We start from the raw sequence: 17,134 nt of genomic DNA, 5'->3' as shown, positions 1-17,134 counted from the left end.
TCCTCTTTGATTTTTATAACGATTTGCATTTTATGTTCGTGAAATGCAATGAGTTGCTTTGGACAGCAACTTTTCTTTTAGGGTACATGCAGTGCATATAAAATTAAAAGTGAATGTTTTTACATCTAATTGCAGAATATAATAAGCAAGAATGAACAAAATTGTTGAAAATGCGTGCGTCTTTTAAAAATTAGGTGTAACTTTTCGGTTTGCAACAGTAAATATAACTACTACAGTAATGAATATGTATATCGCAAATGCAACTATGATCGCTTGTTATTTATATCAATTTTTCGAACGTAATACACTTAAAGATGCCTTTAAAAAACCTCATTATTATGTTCATAATGATAATTAACCGCAATGAGTGTCTTATTATAATAGGGTTATTATAACGTCTATAGTGCAACATTTTTTACAATTGCATAATAACATTTAATAATAACATTATGCATTATCTTACTAGTAAGCCATCAAAAATTGCGGACAATGTATTAACTATTGTTTTAGGTGTATAAGGTGAGACAAGTGAAATTAAATTATTTTTCTTTATTAATAATCGAACGATGTATACGTATACATGTCTAGAATATATTTTGCAAGACTTTCAATTGATCTATTGGACTGACAAAACTGATGATTTTTGCCTCAAGATTTCGCATGATCTGATCATATTTTGGTATTTATTTCACTTTTGTCTTTTAATGCAAGAAACCAGAAATATCAATACTGATCGATGAAATTAGTAATTTTTACAAAAACAAATATCTTGTAGACAATAATATGATTTAAATACATATCTAAATTTTTTAGATGAATCATTAATATAAGCAGACAAAATATCATGAAAGAAAAAATAAATTTTAATATTTCGAAACGCAAGGTTTGAGGAACTGTTTAAACAAAATTAGAAACAGTTAAATTTTTAACGCAATAGGCATATATATTATTAACAGTAAATGATATTAAATTTAAAAATTAATATCCTATAATAATAGTGTAGGTATATTAATGAAATAAAGCACTCTTGAACACTTATAATAATTTTTTCATTAAAGATATACATTTTCAAAAAAGGTCAAAAATGTATATCTTTGAAAAGGTCACTATAAGTGTTTGAGAGTGGGTTCACTTGCAGTCAAAAGATTCTTTTCCTTGAAGAATACAATTATTTACGTACCCATATACAAGATGCGAAGGATTAACTGTTACTAAGAAAAAACGCCACAACTCTGACAATTATTAATATTATTATTTGAAATTTTCAGGAAAAAATTGAAAAATGATTTTATTTCACTAAAGAAAACTTATTGTTCGATGATACCACCTTTGGCCTTGAATGGCGTTCAGTCTGCTGATGAACGCATCGCACACTGCACGAAAATGGGACTGCGGGATTAGCTGCCATTCTCGGTGAAGACATGTTTTGAACGCGTCCTTAGTTTAGTTTAGTGAAATAAAATCATTTTTCAATTTTTTCCTGAAAATTTCAAATAAAAATATTAGTGTAATTGTTAGAATTGTGGCGTTTTTTCTTATAGCGTTTTTCCTTGGGATACACTGGGTGCAGCCTCGCACCACACCAGTTGCGTGTAAGCGCTACACTCAGCTACACTGTATTAGAGTGGTGCACATCTAACCTTCATTATTACGCTAAAACCCTATTCCCACTTGACTTCCAATTTTAAATGTCACACTCTACATCGTCCCTTTGAGACGATGTAGCAAAATCCTACTTCGTGCATAGAATTTGCACTACGCCGTACACCGAAATACGGTACACCGAATGAGTTCGCTTACCACCAGCCATGAAAACACGGTACACTGTCTGAGTGTTGCACTAGTAGTGTAGCCAAGAGAAAACGCTATTATAGTAACAATTAGTTCCTCGCACCCTATATATATATATATATACATGCAAATTTAAACAATATCATAGCATTTTGCTAATGTGGCCCCCTATGGATATTAATTACTTACGACCTCTTTTTTGAGGTTTTCATATCAAAATAATTATTTGATAATCGATTGTAGCTGTACTGTTAATCTATAGCTTTTTTTTATATTACGTGTACTATTTTTAGTACTGAGCAGCTTATATGCAGAAGTTATGTGAATGTATATACATTCATTTGCATACATTTTAAAATATTTTACTTTTCTATTAATTTTGTAACCAAATACTGTTTTCTAAATAAAATTAAAATTTTAAGGCTGTTTTTATGGAAGGCCACATTACCATCCATTTTTTTCTTCGAGTCATTATGCAATGTCGCCACATTTTTATTAATAGTATCCTAGTAATAAATATTTCGTAACTTTGAGTCCAGGATCGATTCAACAACATTTTGACAAATGTAACTGTCAAGTTTCAAACTTAAATATTGATTATTAACAAAGTTATTGTGTAAAATGTAACTGGGGCGCCATAATATCACCTTCTCCTCCATGCATAATTCTTTTATAAAAAATTGTGTAAAAATGTCTGTTAAAATTTGAAACCTAACTCCGTGTGTGAAGGAATGGAATTCATCTTCTTCTGTATTTCCGCTAAATCCATTTCGAAATAGCGGATATTTATTTCATTTAGGTTTATAGTACCAAGAACGAAACGATAAAATTTATCTGAAAGGCATGTGAGCTTATTCCAATAATATGAAGCTTTTAAAGCACTAACAGCTTGAAGTTTTTCATTGTCTTGTGCAAGTATCACCTAAAAATTAATATTTTTTTACAGCGGATAATCGTATGATAACGATTAAATTTAACAATTGTTAATAGAATTAAGAATAACCTATTATCGCTTCAAACGTAAAGAATAAATGCATTTGGATATCTTACCGTGTTTTTACCAGATTTTTTAAAAACGTTCGTTCCTAAAATAGCACATCCATCAGAATCACTGTAAAATATTGAATGTCCTGCTGATCCGATTGGTCCTGAATCGCTTGGTATTTTAATCGCAACTTTAGTCAGTTTATTAGCCACTTTTTTATTTGGACATTTTAGTAGCGATTCGATTTTTATTTTATAAATTTTCATTCCCGACGTGACAACATAATAAAGTTCTAAAATATCACAAAAATATAATAATTTAACAAAAAAATCATTGAAATTGACGAAATGCTGATTATTTGCAAGGAAATTTTCTATGTTTTATAAACTATTATAAAGGCGCATTAACACAAATGTACATAAGTATTAATATTAAACAAAGAAATGAAACTATAAACGTAAATGAATAAGTATATCTAATTGTAAGAGTTTAATAATGAAATTAGGATAACTTATCTAAAGTTATCCTAACTTCACTAATACCTGTCATGTATAATAAGATTAAAGATTACAAATTACAATTGAAATAACATTCATTGTGTTAAAAAGCAAATACATACCATCGTAAAGAGTCACTACATTGAAGGGACCGCCAATAAAAGGAAAACTTTGATTTGCTATGGAGGCAACATTGTCAATCGGTATCATGTAATCTGATTCGACTCTGCACATACTCTTTACAGATGAATCATACACCACTAAACCTCGACCATGTAGATCGGCCATGAATATCTGCAGATGTTCATAAATATTTATATGTGTATTTATGTCAATTTTATTATTAATAAATCATTCAAAATACAAAGTACGAGATATATAGTTAAACTTGTAGCTATATTTGCCTGGACGAACAGGTATCTATTAGTATAATTTATACAAGAGAGGACATACTAACAATCATTTTATGCAGAAACTGCGTGCAATTTTTGGGAACATAAACGAAGGGCGCTAATAATAATCCAAAACCTGTTGCATTACTCGCAATATCAAATGGAATATAAATAGTTTTTACCAGCGTATCATCTTTTAAATTAAAGATCAATAGTTTTGGATTACAAATCTGGTCAAGTCCAATTTTGCCGGTATCCAGGGCGAAGATGTGATTGCATCGAATCTACAATATGAAAACAAAATTTTATTTTATATATTATCAAATTAACTACAGTGTGTGCATGTAAATATTCATAATATGCATATGATAAACTATAAATCATTTAAATAACATTATATATAAATAATACATGTGATGACAACTCTTGGTTGTCATCATGGAACGCGAAAGACTGATACTTACGTGTACTCGAGCTACGTTTACAATACCATCACACGTACAATTACTATTATGCCAACTCCAATCTGGATATGGTTGTAAAAGTGGTCCTCCTGGTCCTATCTCATCAGTTACTGTCGCCAAACTTGCAGGCGAACCAGGACCCAGTTCTCTCGTAGCAGTAACGAATATTCTACCATCTGTAAGAATCTCATTTGTGAACGGAGCTTACGTGCCATTAAAAGATATGTTTATTTAACCAATTTCATGGCAGTGCTGTCTCTTGCATTAATATCACCAAAGTATATTTATTAAAACGCATAGTTCCATAATATGATTAGTGGTTAAATATTATAAGTTAAGCTTTTGCTTATAAAAGTATTTCTGTAGCAAATTGTTACAGCTTTTATGATTACCATCCATTTACCTTCAGCTTTGTCTGCATCGAATAACGGACACGCAGAACGATTGTAAAGGCCAGAATTTATCGCGTCTTCCTTCTGCTCGTTACTTTCCCATATAAAGTCAACATATTTCCATTCATGTATATAATTCACTTTAATTCCAAAAGTCACAGTTGCCATCCATAGATTTAGCAAGATACACAAAAGATACCTCATTTTTACCTTATAGCGTATAGCTTACAGACAATAATTTTGTCACTCAGGCACAAAACGGAAGTCTCTCCATTAAGGTACAAGTTTTTCTTGGAAGTTAGAATTCCGAATCCAAAAAAGAATGTTGCACAAGTGTTTTTTTCATTAAATGTTTAATGAAAAATCACTTATTCTGTTAACAGTGTTGTTATTTTGTGTTCGCTGAGATTACATCATTTTATGAATCGCAGCAAAAAAATTTCAAATAAGGTGCCGCCAAGAATTTCACAAGTTCGCGACACGCTGTTAAGAAGTTATTCGAAATAACGTCTCTGGTGCGTTCGATTTCTCTGTTTTTATTGTTAATAAAGTAGATTTTTCCGCAGATCAAATTTCCTCTTTGATTTTTATAACGAATTGCATTTTACGATCATGAAATGCAGTGAGTTGCTTTGGACAGCAATTTTCTTTTAGGGCACATACAGTGCATATACAATAAAAGTAAATGTTTTTACATGTAATACAATAAAAGTGAATGTTTTTACATGTAATTGCTAAATACAACAGGTTGCAATAAAATAAGCAAATTTTTGAAAATGCGTGCGTCTTTTAAAAATTCGTACCAACTTCTTGGATTACAACAGTAATGTAACTACTACAGTGAACACTTATATCACAAATGTAACTGTAATCGCTTGCTATTTATATCTTTTTTTAAACGTAATACATATAAAAATGCCTTTGAAAGACCTCATTATTGTATCGATAATAATTAACCTCAATAAAAGTCTTATTATAACGTCTATAGTGCAACAATTGCATAATAACATTTAATAATAACATTATGCATTATCTTAAGTAACATTGTCCGTAATTTCTGATGGCCTTATAGTAAGGCCATCAGAAATTACGGACAATGTATTAACTATTTTTTTAGGTGTGTAAGGTGAGATAGGTAATAAAAGTAATTTATTATTATTTTTCTTTATTAATTATCAAACTGAACAATATATATCTACATATACGAGTCTAAGTACCTGTCGCAAACTTCCAATCTCTCGGGCTGACAGAACCAATGATTTTTGCCTTAAGATTTCACATGGTCTAATCATATTTTGGCACATATTTTACTTTTGTATTTCGACGCAAGAAGCCATAAATATCAATACTGATACAATTAGTAATTTTTACTAAAGCAAATAGCTTATAGACAACAATATTTTTGAAAGCATTTCTAAATACTTTAGATGCATTATTCATGTAAGTAGACAAAGCATTTTATAAAAGAAGAAATAAATTTTAATTTTTCAAAGCTTTAAAAAATCGTCAAAGCTTTATCAAAATGTTTACCAAATAAATCTATTTTGAATCGATAATGTACGATATTTTTAAACTAAGATATATCTGTTAGTAGACAGGTATGTCATATTTCAAAGTTGTATCCCTTGCTTGTCTATTGTTGTTCAAAAATGGAAGAATGAAAACTTTTCCATATTGCCTCATTTTGATACATAAATCTGCATATTTTCATCCGACCAGATACCCGATGTTGCATTCTGTCCGGATATCGGATATCCGGTGTCCGGTAATTTTACGATCCGGTGCATCCCTAATTTTTTCTTCTCTAAATTATTTACTATTGCATTGCGTTTTCGTTTTCTTTCTCTAATCGCCTAAAAAATGTCTTTAATAGTCTTTATCATCTTTTTTAATTATATTCGGCGGTTTAAATAAATGTGTTTCAGTTTACATGCATTTTGTAAATTAGAAGAATAATAAATTAAGTTAGAAATAATTTAAGTTGGAAGAATATATAATAATGTACTATATATATATATATAATATAAACTAGAAGAAATATATTACATTAAATAGATTTTCGATAATTAGCTCTAACCTTCAAATTTCATATACAATATATATAGTCAAACAAGTATGCATGATAATAATGCGCGCACGTGTACGTGTATACATTCGATTCGATACAGAAAGATCCATTTTTGGAGTCATATTCTAATCTAATTCAAAGTCGCCTTAATTCACTCTTTTATAACATCGTCAGTGTTGTGAATTTTTCAATCAAATTTGAAAGTCATATTTTGCAGACATTATCCAAAAAAATATAAGGGATATAAAAAAATTAATTCTTGTCTCTAAAATAGAGAGAAGCTCTTTAATGTAGATGGAGTAACTTTCTTGGTAGTCAGGATCATCTTTTGTCAGGACCTACAGACACCATCTAACATCCAAACACTATTTTAATTTCGTAGATTACGAAAGCATAAGCCGGTATTTAAAGTCATTTTATATTTAAGACTGTATTTAAATACAGTCTTAATATGTTATAAATCAATCACAGAAGGAAGAGAGAGGCGTTATTTAAATAAAAAAATAGTTAAGTCCTCACATAAAACGATCTTAAACATAAGACATTGCCTTAAATATAAGAATAGACTATGAACAGCGGCTTTATAGGTGTGATGCGTGCAAAAATCAAATTTATAAATCAGATTCACGATGTTATATATATATTTTCGAAAGCTTTATTATAAAACACTTAAAGTATGAAAAATGTTTTTACAATGTAGTAACATCTTCATATAATTTTATATAATTTCTAGAAATAAACAACGAAGTAAAAGTTTAGTATAACTAATAATTTTATGTTTATGGTACAACATTTAATTAATAAACAACTCTATCAAAAATTAATAATTGATTCTCGTAAATATTATAATTATCATATGAGTTGAGTAACTCTATCAACTCATTTCATATTTTAAAAAATAACATTAAAATTTATTATTGTATTAATTGTATTAGTGTTCTAAATAACAAATTTTCAAAATATCATAAACTTTTGCTGGAATATTATAATTATTATCGTCAAAATTATTATAATATCTGTATCGCAACAATATTATTTATATCGCTTTACGAACTTCACAAAATTTTATTATCTATAATTCTAACAAAAAGAATACTGATTTTAATATATATTTATATCCTTGCGTGAACTATTTCGAGTAAATTCGAAACGCGATTCACATTTGAAGATAATTAAAAGAGCAGATCCAATCGTCATATATAGCATAAAATGTTTTTTATCCGTATGTATATTTATTACATATTTATTATATATTTATTACACACATACACAAAAATTATAACATATTATCATATAAAGGTGATATAAAGTTGTGTTATCTACTTTTTTCAAATTTTTCAGATTCATTTTAATTTTATACGATAAGAATATCAGAAACATCCTGAATTAAATAACGTTAACGTCTTCTGATTAGAGACAGAAAAATACAAGTTGTATAATAGTAAAATACAAATTGTAAAAATAGCAAAAACGAAACAGACTAAGTGTCCCATAAATAACATATTTCTCCTTTTTCTATACCGATTTACATATTTGTATGTTCGGTGGAGGATATATAAAACTGGCAGGCATTCTTGAAACTCCAGCCAGTTTTCTTTGAAGCATTAAAACGTGCAAGCTATTCAATTAATATCGCTTAAAAGAATCATTGAAAACAGTGTCACAAAATTACTTGAGCATAGAGGTAAATAAGATCTTTTTAAAACATTTCCTTATAATTTTACGGATAGATTTGCATTAATTTACAGTGCGATATTCCAACCTCATAAACAAACAGTAAAGGCCACAGCACCGACTTTTGCATAACGTTGCATAACGCATAAAGCATAAGCAAATCAACCAATAAAAGTATAAAATAAAGGACTCTGCTCGGTTAATTTTTTAAGCCTGATCTACAATGTGCTCTTTGTTTCCTGTTTTTTATCACTTTTTATTTCTTATCTTTTTACCTGCAGCTTTTTGTTTTCTGTCGCTCGAAATAAAAGTTAACAAACTTTGAAAGAGACAAGCAACACGTAAAAAAAAACGCAATTGTCGATAAAACGGTCGCGAAAAAAGAAGAGAGTAAAAAGCAAGAGAGTAAAAAGCAATCTAAGAAAATAAATCAAAGTCCTTCGTTTCATTCTTTTCCATGAAATAAAGAATTCTGGTTGGTTGAATTTTTTATGCCTAATGTGTTATGTATTATGCAAGAGTCTGTGCTATCCGCTTAACGGTAACGAGTTATTTTTATGAAGTAACGTTGCCAACCCTGCCTTATGCGGTATGCAAAAGTCTGTGTTTATTATGGCCCGTCTACAATACACGAAGTAAGCTTGATTTAAGAAATAAGAGTAAGAAATTGACCAATCACAGTCGATTATTCTTTTTACAATCGACTGTGATTGGTCAATTTCTTATTCTTACTTCTTAAATCAAGCTTACTACGTGTATTGTAGACGGACCATAAGAAATTGACCAATCACAGTAAATTATTCTTTTCACAATCGACTGTGATTGGTCAATTTCTTACTCTTACTTCTTAAACCAAGCTTACTTCGCATATTGTAGACAATGCCTTATAGATTCTAATGTGAAGTCTACAATAGAAGTCGTAGCGATCGTAGGGTCTTAAGTCGTAGAAAATTGACCAATCATAATCGATTATTCTTCTCATATTCAACTGTGACTGATTAATTTTCTACGACTTGAGACTCTACGACCGCTATGACTTCTATTGTAGATCCCGCATAAGACGCGCAACAAATAATACTGATGTAATCTTTCGAGTTCGCTCACGTAATCCATGTGACATAATTCATGAAAACAAATCCGATTAATTATATATTACAGAATTAACATACATGGTGTGAAGACTGTATTGCAATCATATCGAAAACACGGTTCATATATTTTGTTTCGTATACCCGCTTAATTTAGAGAATATTACTGAATTATCACTGTTTTTGTGGCTATCGATTAAGATTATAAGCAATCTCAAAGAGACAACACAATGGAAACATTCTTGACATTTCAATTGTTCATTACACGATGTTTCTAATCATATTTTTTAAAAATAAAATTACACATTGTATACATAACACATCGACTTCAAAAATCTAATATCATAAAGAGATAAAATGGTAGAACATCGACCTAAAAAATATAACGTCAAGAGATAAAACGACAGAACTTATACTCAAAACTACTATATTTCAAAGTTTCACACACACAAAGATTTATACTTAATCTCATTTTACGTAACTGATATTAATAATTGAAATATCTAATGTAATGTAATGTTGCAACTAATACAATAATATTTGTAATGTAAAAATAGTAATAAAATGATAATTTGTAATATAAAAAAATATCAAAACGCGCGCGAAAGTTAAAATATATTTTAAAAAAGTATATATTTATAAATATCATAAATATATTATAACAAATACGAGTAGACCTTTTAATGTTGTTCTCATTCTTATTCTTACAGTATACTCATTATGAATGAAATAAGAGTACAAGTAACTGAAGGAAAATTGGTCGGCGTCGTCGTAGATGGCTACAATATTCGTTATTTTGCCTTTCGCGGAATACCATATGCCAAACCTCCAGTTGGCGAACTTAGATTTAAGGTAATAAGTTACTTAGTAAGTTAATGAGTGCCTTGTCGTTATACACAAGCATGCAATATAATTAATTCTTTAACAATAATAGGAAGATAAACTTTAGCTGATCTTCTTTAAAATTAGAATTAATTAGAATGAAAGAAAGTTATTATTTCTTAATTTTCTTCAAATGTTGACGAATTAATTACGATAAGATAACCTCTCTATAACCTCTATAACCGCTATAACTTCTATAACCTTCAATGTATTTTTTAAACTAAATATCGCGCGTTAAACTCTAAATATATATATATAATAAATATATTCATTTATTTATATATATATTTTTTTTACATATTTAGGTTCCGGTACCAGCGGAACCATGGTCCGGTGAAAGAGACGCGTCAAAATACGGAAACATAGCTGTTCAAGTAGAGCTTGTCACACACAAAGTTATAGGAAATGAAGATTGCCTTTATTTAAATGTGTATACTACAAAAATCGAATCCTCGAAAAAGCGTCCGGTAATGGTATGGATCCGTGGCGGTGGGTTTATTATAGGTTCCGGTGATACAGCTTGGTATGGTCCCGATTATATCGTACAAAAAGATGTAATATTGATTACTCTGAATTATAGATTAGGCGTTCTAGGTACATCATTTATTATTTTGATATGTATTTGTATATTATGTTAACTCGCATTCAGAGCTTTTTCCAACTTTCCTCAGAGGATGTGAACACATATTAGATTTATTTTCAATATTTCCATTTTTAAAATAATCCATTATTTATTTTCAATATTTCCATTTTCAAAATAATCCATTATTTCCCTATAATTATCTATTATTTCCAATTTAACTCTAATAAAACACTTTATATTTAATATTTCTGTATTAAAATAAGGTAGAACTAAAATAATTTATATTTGTTTTTCAGTAATGACATTTTGCTGTTTGACGATTACAAAATAACTTTGAAAGATACAATTATTACTAAGAAGTACATATCTAGATATCAAACAGCAAAATGTCATTACTGAAAAACAAATATAAATTATTTTAGTTCTACCTTATTTTAATAAAGAAATATTAAATATAAAGTGTTTTGTTAGAGTTAAATTGTAAATGAATGTTCACACATGCGGTACAATAAGTCAACCTAACCTTTCCTTATGATATGAGCAAAGTAACCCATCCCTTCGCACGTCTGATTTTGACCATTTTATTGTAATAAATTACTATTATTACTCAAAATAACGTGTTGTGTACTGACAAACACTTTTCTTTTAACTAATAATACATTATTTAGATTTGTTTCCTCAAGCCAAAGGACATTAATATGAAATTATGAAATGATCAAAAATTTACTTGCCTACTCTTGAATTAGATTTTTTTCTTTTTCTATTGTAATACTTGTTTAATTTAAGTGAAACTTAGGGAGAAGTACCTATGTTATAAAAGAGATATTTTGCAGTAACTTTTCCATTGTTTCTTTTGCCACAAATACATAAACGAAACGCAATGCCAACTTATCTCTTGTACCAACGAGACCCGGTCTCCCCTAAATACCTTGAAAAGCAAAAGATTATTTACAAATCATAGAAAAGAATATAGAATTATACTTAATTTATTAACTTTAAAACGAACACCTTTCTTGTTTATTTTTGATCATTTACTTTTAAGCATAATATATCAATATTATAAGGGTAAGAGTTAATATGATTTCAGGTTTTCTAAACCTCAACAATAAAGTGGCAGCAGGTAATCAAGGTCTGAAAGATGTAATCTTAGCGTTAAAATGGATTCAAAAAAATATATTAAAATTTGGTGGAGATCCAGGAAATGTCACTATTTTTGGAGAAAGTGCTGGTGGAGCCATTACACATTGTCTAGCTCTGTCTCCGTTAGCTAAAGGTATAGGCTCGTATTCAGAACGCGCTTTTATCTCTGAAATTCTATAATATGCGTGACGTAAAGTATAGTATGTTAGCGTGCTAACATCGTTGTAAGCGCGTTTTGAATACGAGCTATAGTCTACAAACATTCTCGATACAAAAGCCTTGTTTCTCGTTCTATTTTAGATACATTGATAAACTTGAACTTGATTTAACGGAAACAGCTGAATAAAAAAAATTATTTTATTAATTTTCTATTTTATATATTCATAAATAACATTTAAAAAAAATTTTATTTCTTAATGTGTATGTGTGTGTGTGTGTGTGTGTGTGTAAAAAAAACTCATTCTTATTTATGTTACGAGACATAATAAAATGTAAAAATTTAAAAATTTGTAAAAAATAAGGTAAATGAATTTCTTTAATATCACGTATGCTAAAGTCGTTCTACTTTACCATCATTTCCATTCAGTGAAAAATCTCTGAATTGGATTTACGAATTACAAAATTATTATTATAGAATTAAAGAACGCACAAACATATATAATATAATGTAAGAAATGAATCAAAGATATCATTATTATCGAATTTGGAATTAAAAACAGTCTGCACTATCGACCTCGATCAAGTTCGGTAATCGGTTTAGGATCCCCTTATCACAACATAGGATGTGTAAAAAAAATCGATAATGAATAAATTAAGAATTTAATAAATTTTAATATTGTGTATGATGCTGATAAAAGGAAAGAAATCAAGATGTTACGACAATAAATTTATTGAAATAGTTTCATTATAATTGTGTTTTACAGGTTTATTCCATAAAGTGATCGCACAAAGTGGCGTTATTTCAAATCCTTGGGCCTTTCATGAATGGACGGACCATGGTTTTCGACTTGCCAAAAAACTCGGAAAAACAACATCAGATCCGAAAGTCGCATATGAGTTTCTAAAAACTATTGATGCGAAAATACTTACGGAAAATTCACACTGGCCAATTTGCACAGAAGCAGTAAGTATTTTAATATTTTAGTAAAATGTGGATTATATTTCTATATAATTTGTGATTTTCTCACTGTGCAAAGACTAAAATATTTTAATGTATATATAAAATATTTTTACATTTTTAATATCATTAGGAGAGATTGAGTTTTACTTTCTGCTTCACACCTAGTCTGGACACCAAATCACCGAATCCAGTTTTTCCTAAACATCTAAAGGAATATATAAGCCACGGAGTTCAAGTGCCCTTTCTTTTAGGATTTACTCGTAACGAAGGGATATTTATTTTACGTAGCGACTTTTTTGGAGGTAATTGCATGTTATTCATTAGAAAAGTCTTTAATTATTTTGCTTTTTGTTTTTTCGCACGAGTTTTCATACAGTGTGACTTAATAAGAATATTATAATAATATCCACATTTAACAAATATGCTGTCAACATTTAAAGAGACTTTCACAATATTTTAATTTTCTTATAATATTAAGAAATAAATTCTATTTTATTATAACTTGCGAATTTATATGTAAGATATAATTATCAAACATAGTTACAATTATGTAAATCTTAAGAGTATATTCTTTTAAAATAACATTAGTTTTATCATTGATTTTGTATGTTTGCCGACATCTAAATCTACTAAATAAAATATTCAAATACAAAATTTAATATTATGATTTTATATAATTTTATTTTATGTTATTATAGAGATAAATGCTTTTCACAAACATCATGAAGTTTATTATTTCTTAATAAAAGTGCTCCTAAAATATTACTTGTTTGATATGCAATCCCCCAAAATAATCAGTAGAATCACGCTCTTAAAATTATTTCAGATATAAGTAAGGAAGATTTGAGAAAAGTGAATGCTGATTTTAAAAAAGCAATATTATCAAACGTATTATCCGAATTACCTAAAATAGGAATTACAGTCGAGGAATTAAAATCTCTATATTTCGGAAAAGAAGAAATATCAGAGGAAACTTTGATAAATTATATGTATTTCTTAGGAGACGAATATTTTGTACGCGATATAATGAATGTATGTGAACTGCAAAAGTCTTCTGGTGGTTATAAATCCACGTATCTATATCATTTCGATTATGAGAGCGACACTTCTCTTATGAAAAAAGTGCAACGTTTCGGACTTCCAGGTATAATATAATTACTAATTAATACAAATATCTATATTTTTATTCAGCTTCTGGATTTTTATGTCCAATTATTACGTTCAACTCTGTTTATAATAATTGTACATAAAGCAACAAAACGTTTTATTTAACAAAAACTTTAATGTAATTTAGAAATTTAGAAAACTTAAAAATTTAAAAAAAATGTGTAAATTTGAAACGAAAATAATGGGTCTGCAATTCTAGAACAATTTTGTAATATAAAAATATTTTGCAGGAGTATCTCACGGAGAGGATTTATTTTTCTTATTTTGCCCAGAAGTTGCGAAAGCAATGAACTTGTCGCTACCCAAACCTGGTTCGGATGACTACACGATGATAAATTACTTTACACAAATGTGGACGGATTTTGCTAAAACAGGGTACAAAAATTTTTTCTTTGTTTTGTAAAACATTTTTTCAGACGTATATTAATAATTAATTCAAATCGACTTTTAGAAATCCGACACCTACTACAAATTCATGGTTATCATTAACCGGTCCACAAAACGAAGACTACAATTATCTAAATATTGATATAAATCTACAAACGAAAATCTTTCGTAAAGAAAAGGAACGCTGGAATTGGGAAAGTCATAAAAAAACGTTCTAACGTCCCATTTGCTAAAATCTTCTCTGTTAAAATTTAATTTGTCTTTTAGCATCATCTTTTGATTTATATTGAAAAAACAAATATTTAAGCTGGAATTACACGATGCTTGATTTCTTGAATGATAAGTATGCCTATTCTGAGTGTCAATCACGTAACTTTTTCTAGAACGGAAAGGTGAAAAGTGAAAATTTTTTGTATGTATGTGTGTATATGTACGTACATACCTACATAAAAATTTTCACGTTTTCATTTTAGAGAAGAAGTTACATGATCGACATCTTGATGCATGCTAGAACACGTTCAATGTTCATGTATTGAGCGTGGCATGCTGATATGTATAATTTTTGTGTTTATGATGCATTACTTCATAGCTTGTTTCCTTGCATGCACGAATTAAAAAATTAAGGGGATCTTAAAGGTAATTAATCACAATGTAAGTAGGACTTACACAAACGATTTACGCGTCACTAACACATTACTACGTACTACTACATCAATATCTCACGCACACATACATATAAATTTTCATATAACAATAACATTTTAATTAGATGTCTAAGTCCAATTCCAAGAATTCCACGTTATTTTTTTGTGCAAACTACTAGTCTGTGAACTATTTCGTAAGTGCAGATTGCACAATATTTATATGAAGTAAATATTGTCATGATAGAGCGCCATATTGGATTAAAAAATGATAAAGATCTCAATTTTGAAATTTTTTTTATGTTCTCGGCATAAACTCCACCTCCACCTTACAGACACGTAAATGCATATAATTTAATCCTAGAAAAGAATTTTTGAATCTATAAAAGAAAATAAAAGTAATTGTTATACAAAAATTATATAATGGTCAGACGACTGACAGCTTATTTGCGAAGGGATCATGTTTAATTAATGTTTCCAATCATTTACGATTTATTTTGACGTTATCGTAACTTGTTGTGCTTGCATTACTCACTAAAGAATCCCCCCGACGTCTTGTCCACGAATGAAGAGTTCGGGGAACACTTGCAATATATTTCCCGGACAATAGTAGGTATCTCTACAACTCTATATAATCTCACATCAATGTTCAGAGTTTGACATTCCTCATCGATCTGCATCACGCAGTATAGTCTTCCAAGTCTTCAGAAAGATTGGTTAATCCTTTTCAAGTATGTATATTACACAATAAATGTAATAACATTGTTAATATTTCTTGTATATTTACTTTTAAGAAAAGCATATTAAGTCAATATTCTATATAAAAATATTGTTGCTTCTTCTCCGCGATGTCGACTGTTTCGCTGCGCTAACTGAAAAATCACTACAACTTCTGTTTCATTAAAATGTAAATGTCCACATTATATGTATCAATATAACGATTTATGAAATAAAAATTTATTAATATTAATATTTGAAAATCTATTAATATTAAAATTTGCACACATATTTAATTATTTCATAATAAATAAAAATAAAAATCTCAACAGCTAACACATTTATCTTGTATTTTATCGTCTATTATATTATTATAAAAATTGTACATACGAATAATAAAATATGTTATAGATCAAATGTTATAGATAAATGTTATATGATAAATCGACATTTATGTGTGCTACATTTATTTTACTGAAGATCACTAAACGTTATTCGTTTAAATGATGTAGGTATTGTAAATGTTATTAGTTTAATAATGTTAACTTTGATTGAGAAATGATATAAATATTAAACAAAATTTTTCATCAAAAGTGCAAGCACTCGCAGTTTGTTATTTCAACGATTTTTGCCTTATCCAAAAAAAATATCAAAGTAAGAAATATAAAAAATCAAATTTTTATATTTCTAAAATACAGATTCCTTAAAATAAATAAAATATTTTTTTATATCACAAAAAGAATATTATTTATATATATTAAAAAATCTAATCATCATATATCATATACATATATGTACTTTTATTCACATGTTTATTTTATAAAAATTATGTTAATAATATTACATGGATATTATTATTATTATTATTATTAACAAGATAAGAATATTACATAGTTCTATCATGAGACTAGTCAGATAATGCTATCTTCTGATTAAAGAGAGAAAAGTACAAGATGTTTAACACGGCAAAAAGAGAAGAAAACTATAAATTATTTAAGGATAAGTACGACCATTGTAAATGCTATTCATAAATATAAAGAACGCCAACAATCGGTCAAAGTTAGATGTTATGAATATAATACATTTTTCGCAATAAGTTCTTTACCAAATTAATTTAGGGGGGATTATTTCATATATAGGAATGTC

The 17,134-nt window shown here is 28.5% G+C and overlaps 2 protein-coding genes across 2 annotated transcripts; one reads left to right on the top strand and one right to left on the bottom strand.

The window, feature by feature from the left end:
* Nucleotides 1–2,425: 2,425 nt before the first annotated feature.
* On the bottom strand, nucleotides 2,426–4,766 carry LOC108723137 (major royal jelly protein 1). The gene is made up of 6 exons (XM_018448648.1): nucleotides 4,533–4,766; nucleotides 4,130–4,305; nucleotides 3,731–3,949; nucleotides 3,396–3,567; nucleotides 2,842–3,068; nucleotides 2,426–2,713 (listed from the first exon to the last, which is right to left on the bottom strand). The coding sequence occupies exons 1-6, from the start codon at nucleotides 4,723–4,725 to the stop codon at nucleotides 2,489–2,491; spliced, it is 1,212 nt and encodes a 403-aa protein (XP_018304150.1). The 5' UTR covers nucleotides 4,726–4,766; the 3' UTR covers nucleotides 2,426–2,488.
* A 3,423-nt stretch (nucleotides 4,767–8,189) lies between these two features.
* LOC108723133 (para-nitrobenzyl esterase-like) lies at nucleotides 8,190–14,914 on the top strand. Its single transcript, XM_018448643.1, has 9 exons — nucleotides 8,190–8,273; nucleotides 10,062–10,203; nucleotides 10,539–10,827; nucleotides 11,904–12,089; nucleotides 12,880–13,079; nucleotides 13,207–13,378; nucleotides 13,903–14,220; nucleotides 14,474–14,618; nucleotides 14,695–14,914. The coding sequence occupies exons 2-9, from the start codon at nucleotides 10,072–10,074 to the stop codon at nucleotides 14,846–14,848; spliced, it is 1,596 nt and encodes a 531-aa protein (XP_018304145.1). The 5' UTR covers nucleotides 8,190–8,273; nucleotides 10,062–10,071; the 3' UTR covers nucleotides 14,849–14,914.
* The last annotated feature ends 2,220 nt before the right edge of the window (nucleotides 14,915–17,134 follow it).

This window comes from Mycetomoellerius zeteki, unplaced genomic scaffold (genome assembly GCF_001594055.1).
Source record: "Mycetomoellerius zeteki isolate Tzet28-1 unplaced genomic scaffold, Tzet1.0 scaffold223, whole genome shotgun sequence".
Taxonomy (NCBI): Eukaryota; Metazoa; Arthropoda; class Insecta; order Hymenoptera; family Formicidae; genus Mycetomoellerius; species Mycetomoellerius zeteki.
The sequence above is the reverse complement of the archived record's forward strand: the minus strand, read 5'-3'. Positions and strand labels throughout refer to the sequence as shown.

Excerpts from the sequence above, each read along its gene's own strand:
- LOC108723137 (XM_018448648.1), bottom strand. The coding sequence starts at position 4,725 with ATGAGGTATCTTTTGTGTATCTTGCTAAATCTATGGATGGCAACTGTG. Across the intron at positions 3,950-4,129 it reads TAAACGTAGCTCGAGTACAC|ATTCGATGCAATCACATCTT; the intron begins GTAAGTATCAGT and ends TTCATATTGTAG. Across the intron at positions 3,069-3,395 it reads TGTAGTGACTCTTTACGATG|AACTTTATTATGTTGTCACG; the intron begins GTATGTATTTGC and ends GTGATATTTTAG.
- LOC108723133 (XM_018448643.1), top strand. The coding sequence starts at position 10,072 with ATGAATGAAATAAGAGTACAAGTAACTGAAGGAAAATTGGTCGGCGTC. Across the intron at positions 12,090-12,879 it reads TCTGTCTCCGTTAGCTAAAG|GTTTATTCCATAAAGTGATC; the intron begins GTATAGGCTCGT and ends TGTGTTTTACAG. Across the intron at positions 13,379-13,902 it reads ACGTAGCGACTTTTTTGGAG|ATATAAGTAAGGAAGATTTG; the intron begins GTAATTGCATGT and ends AAATTATTTCAG.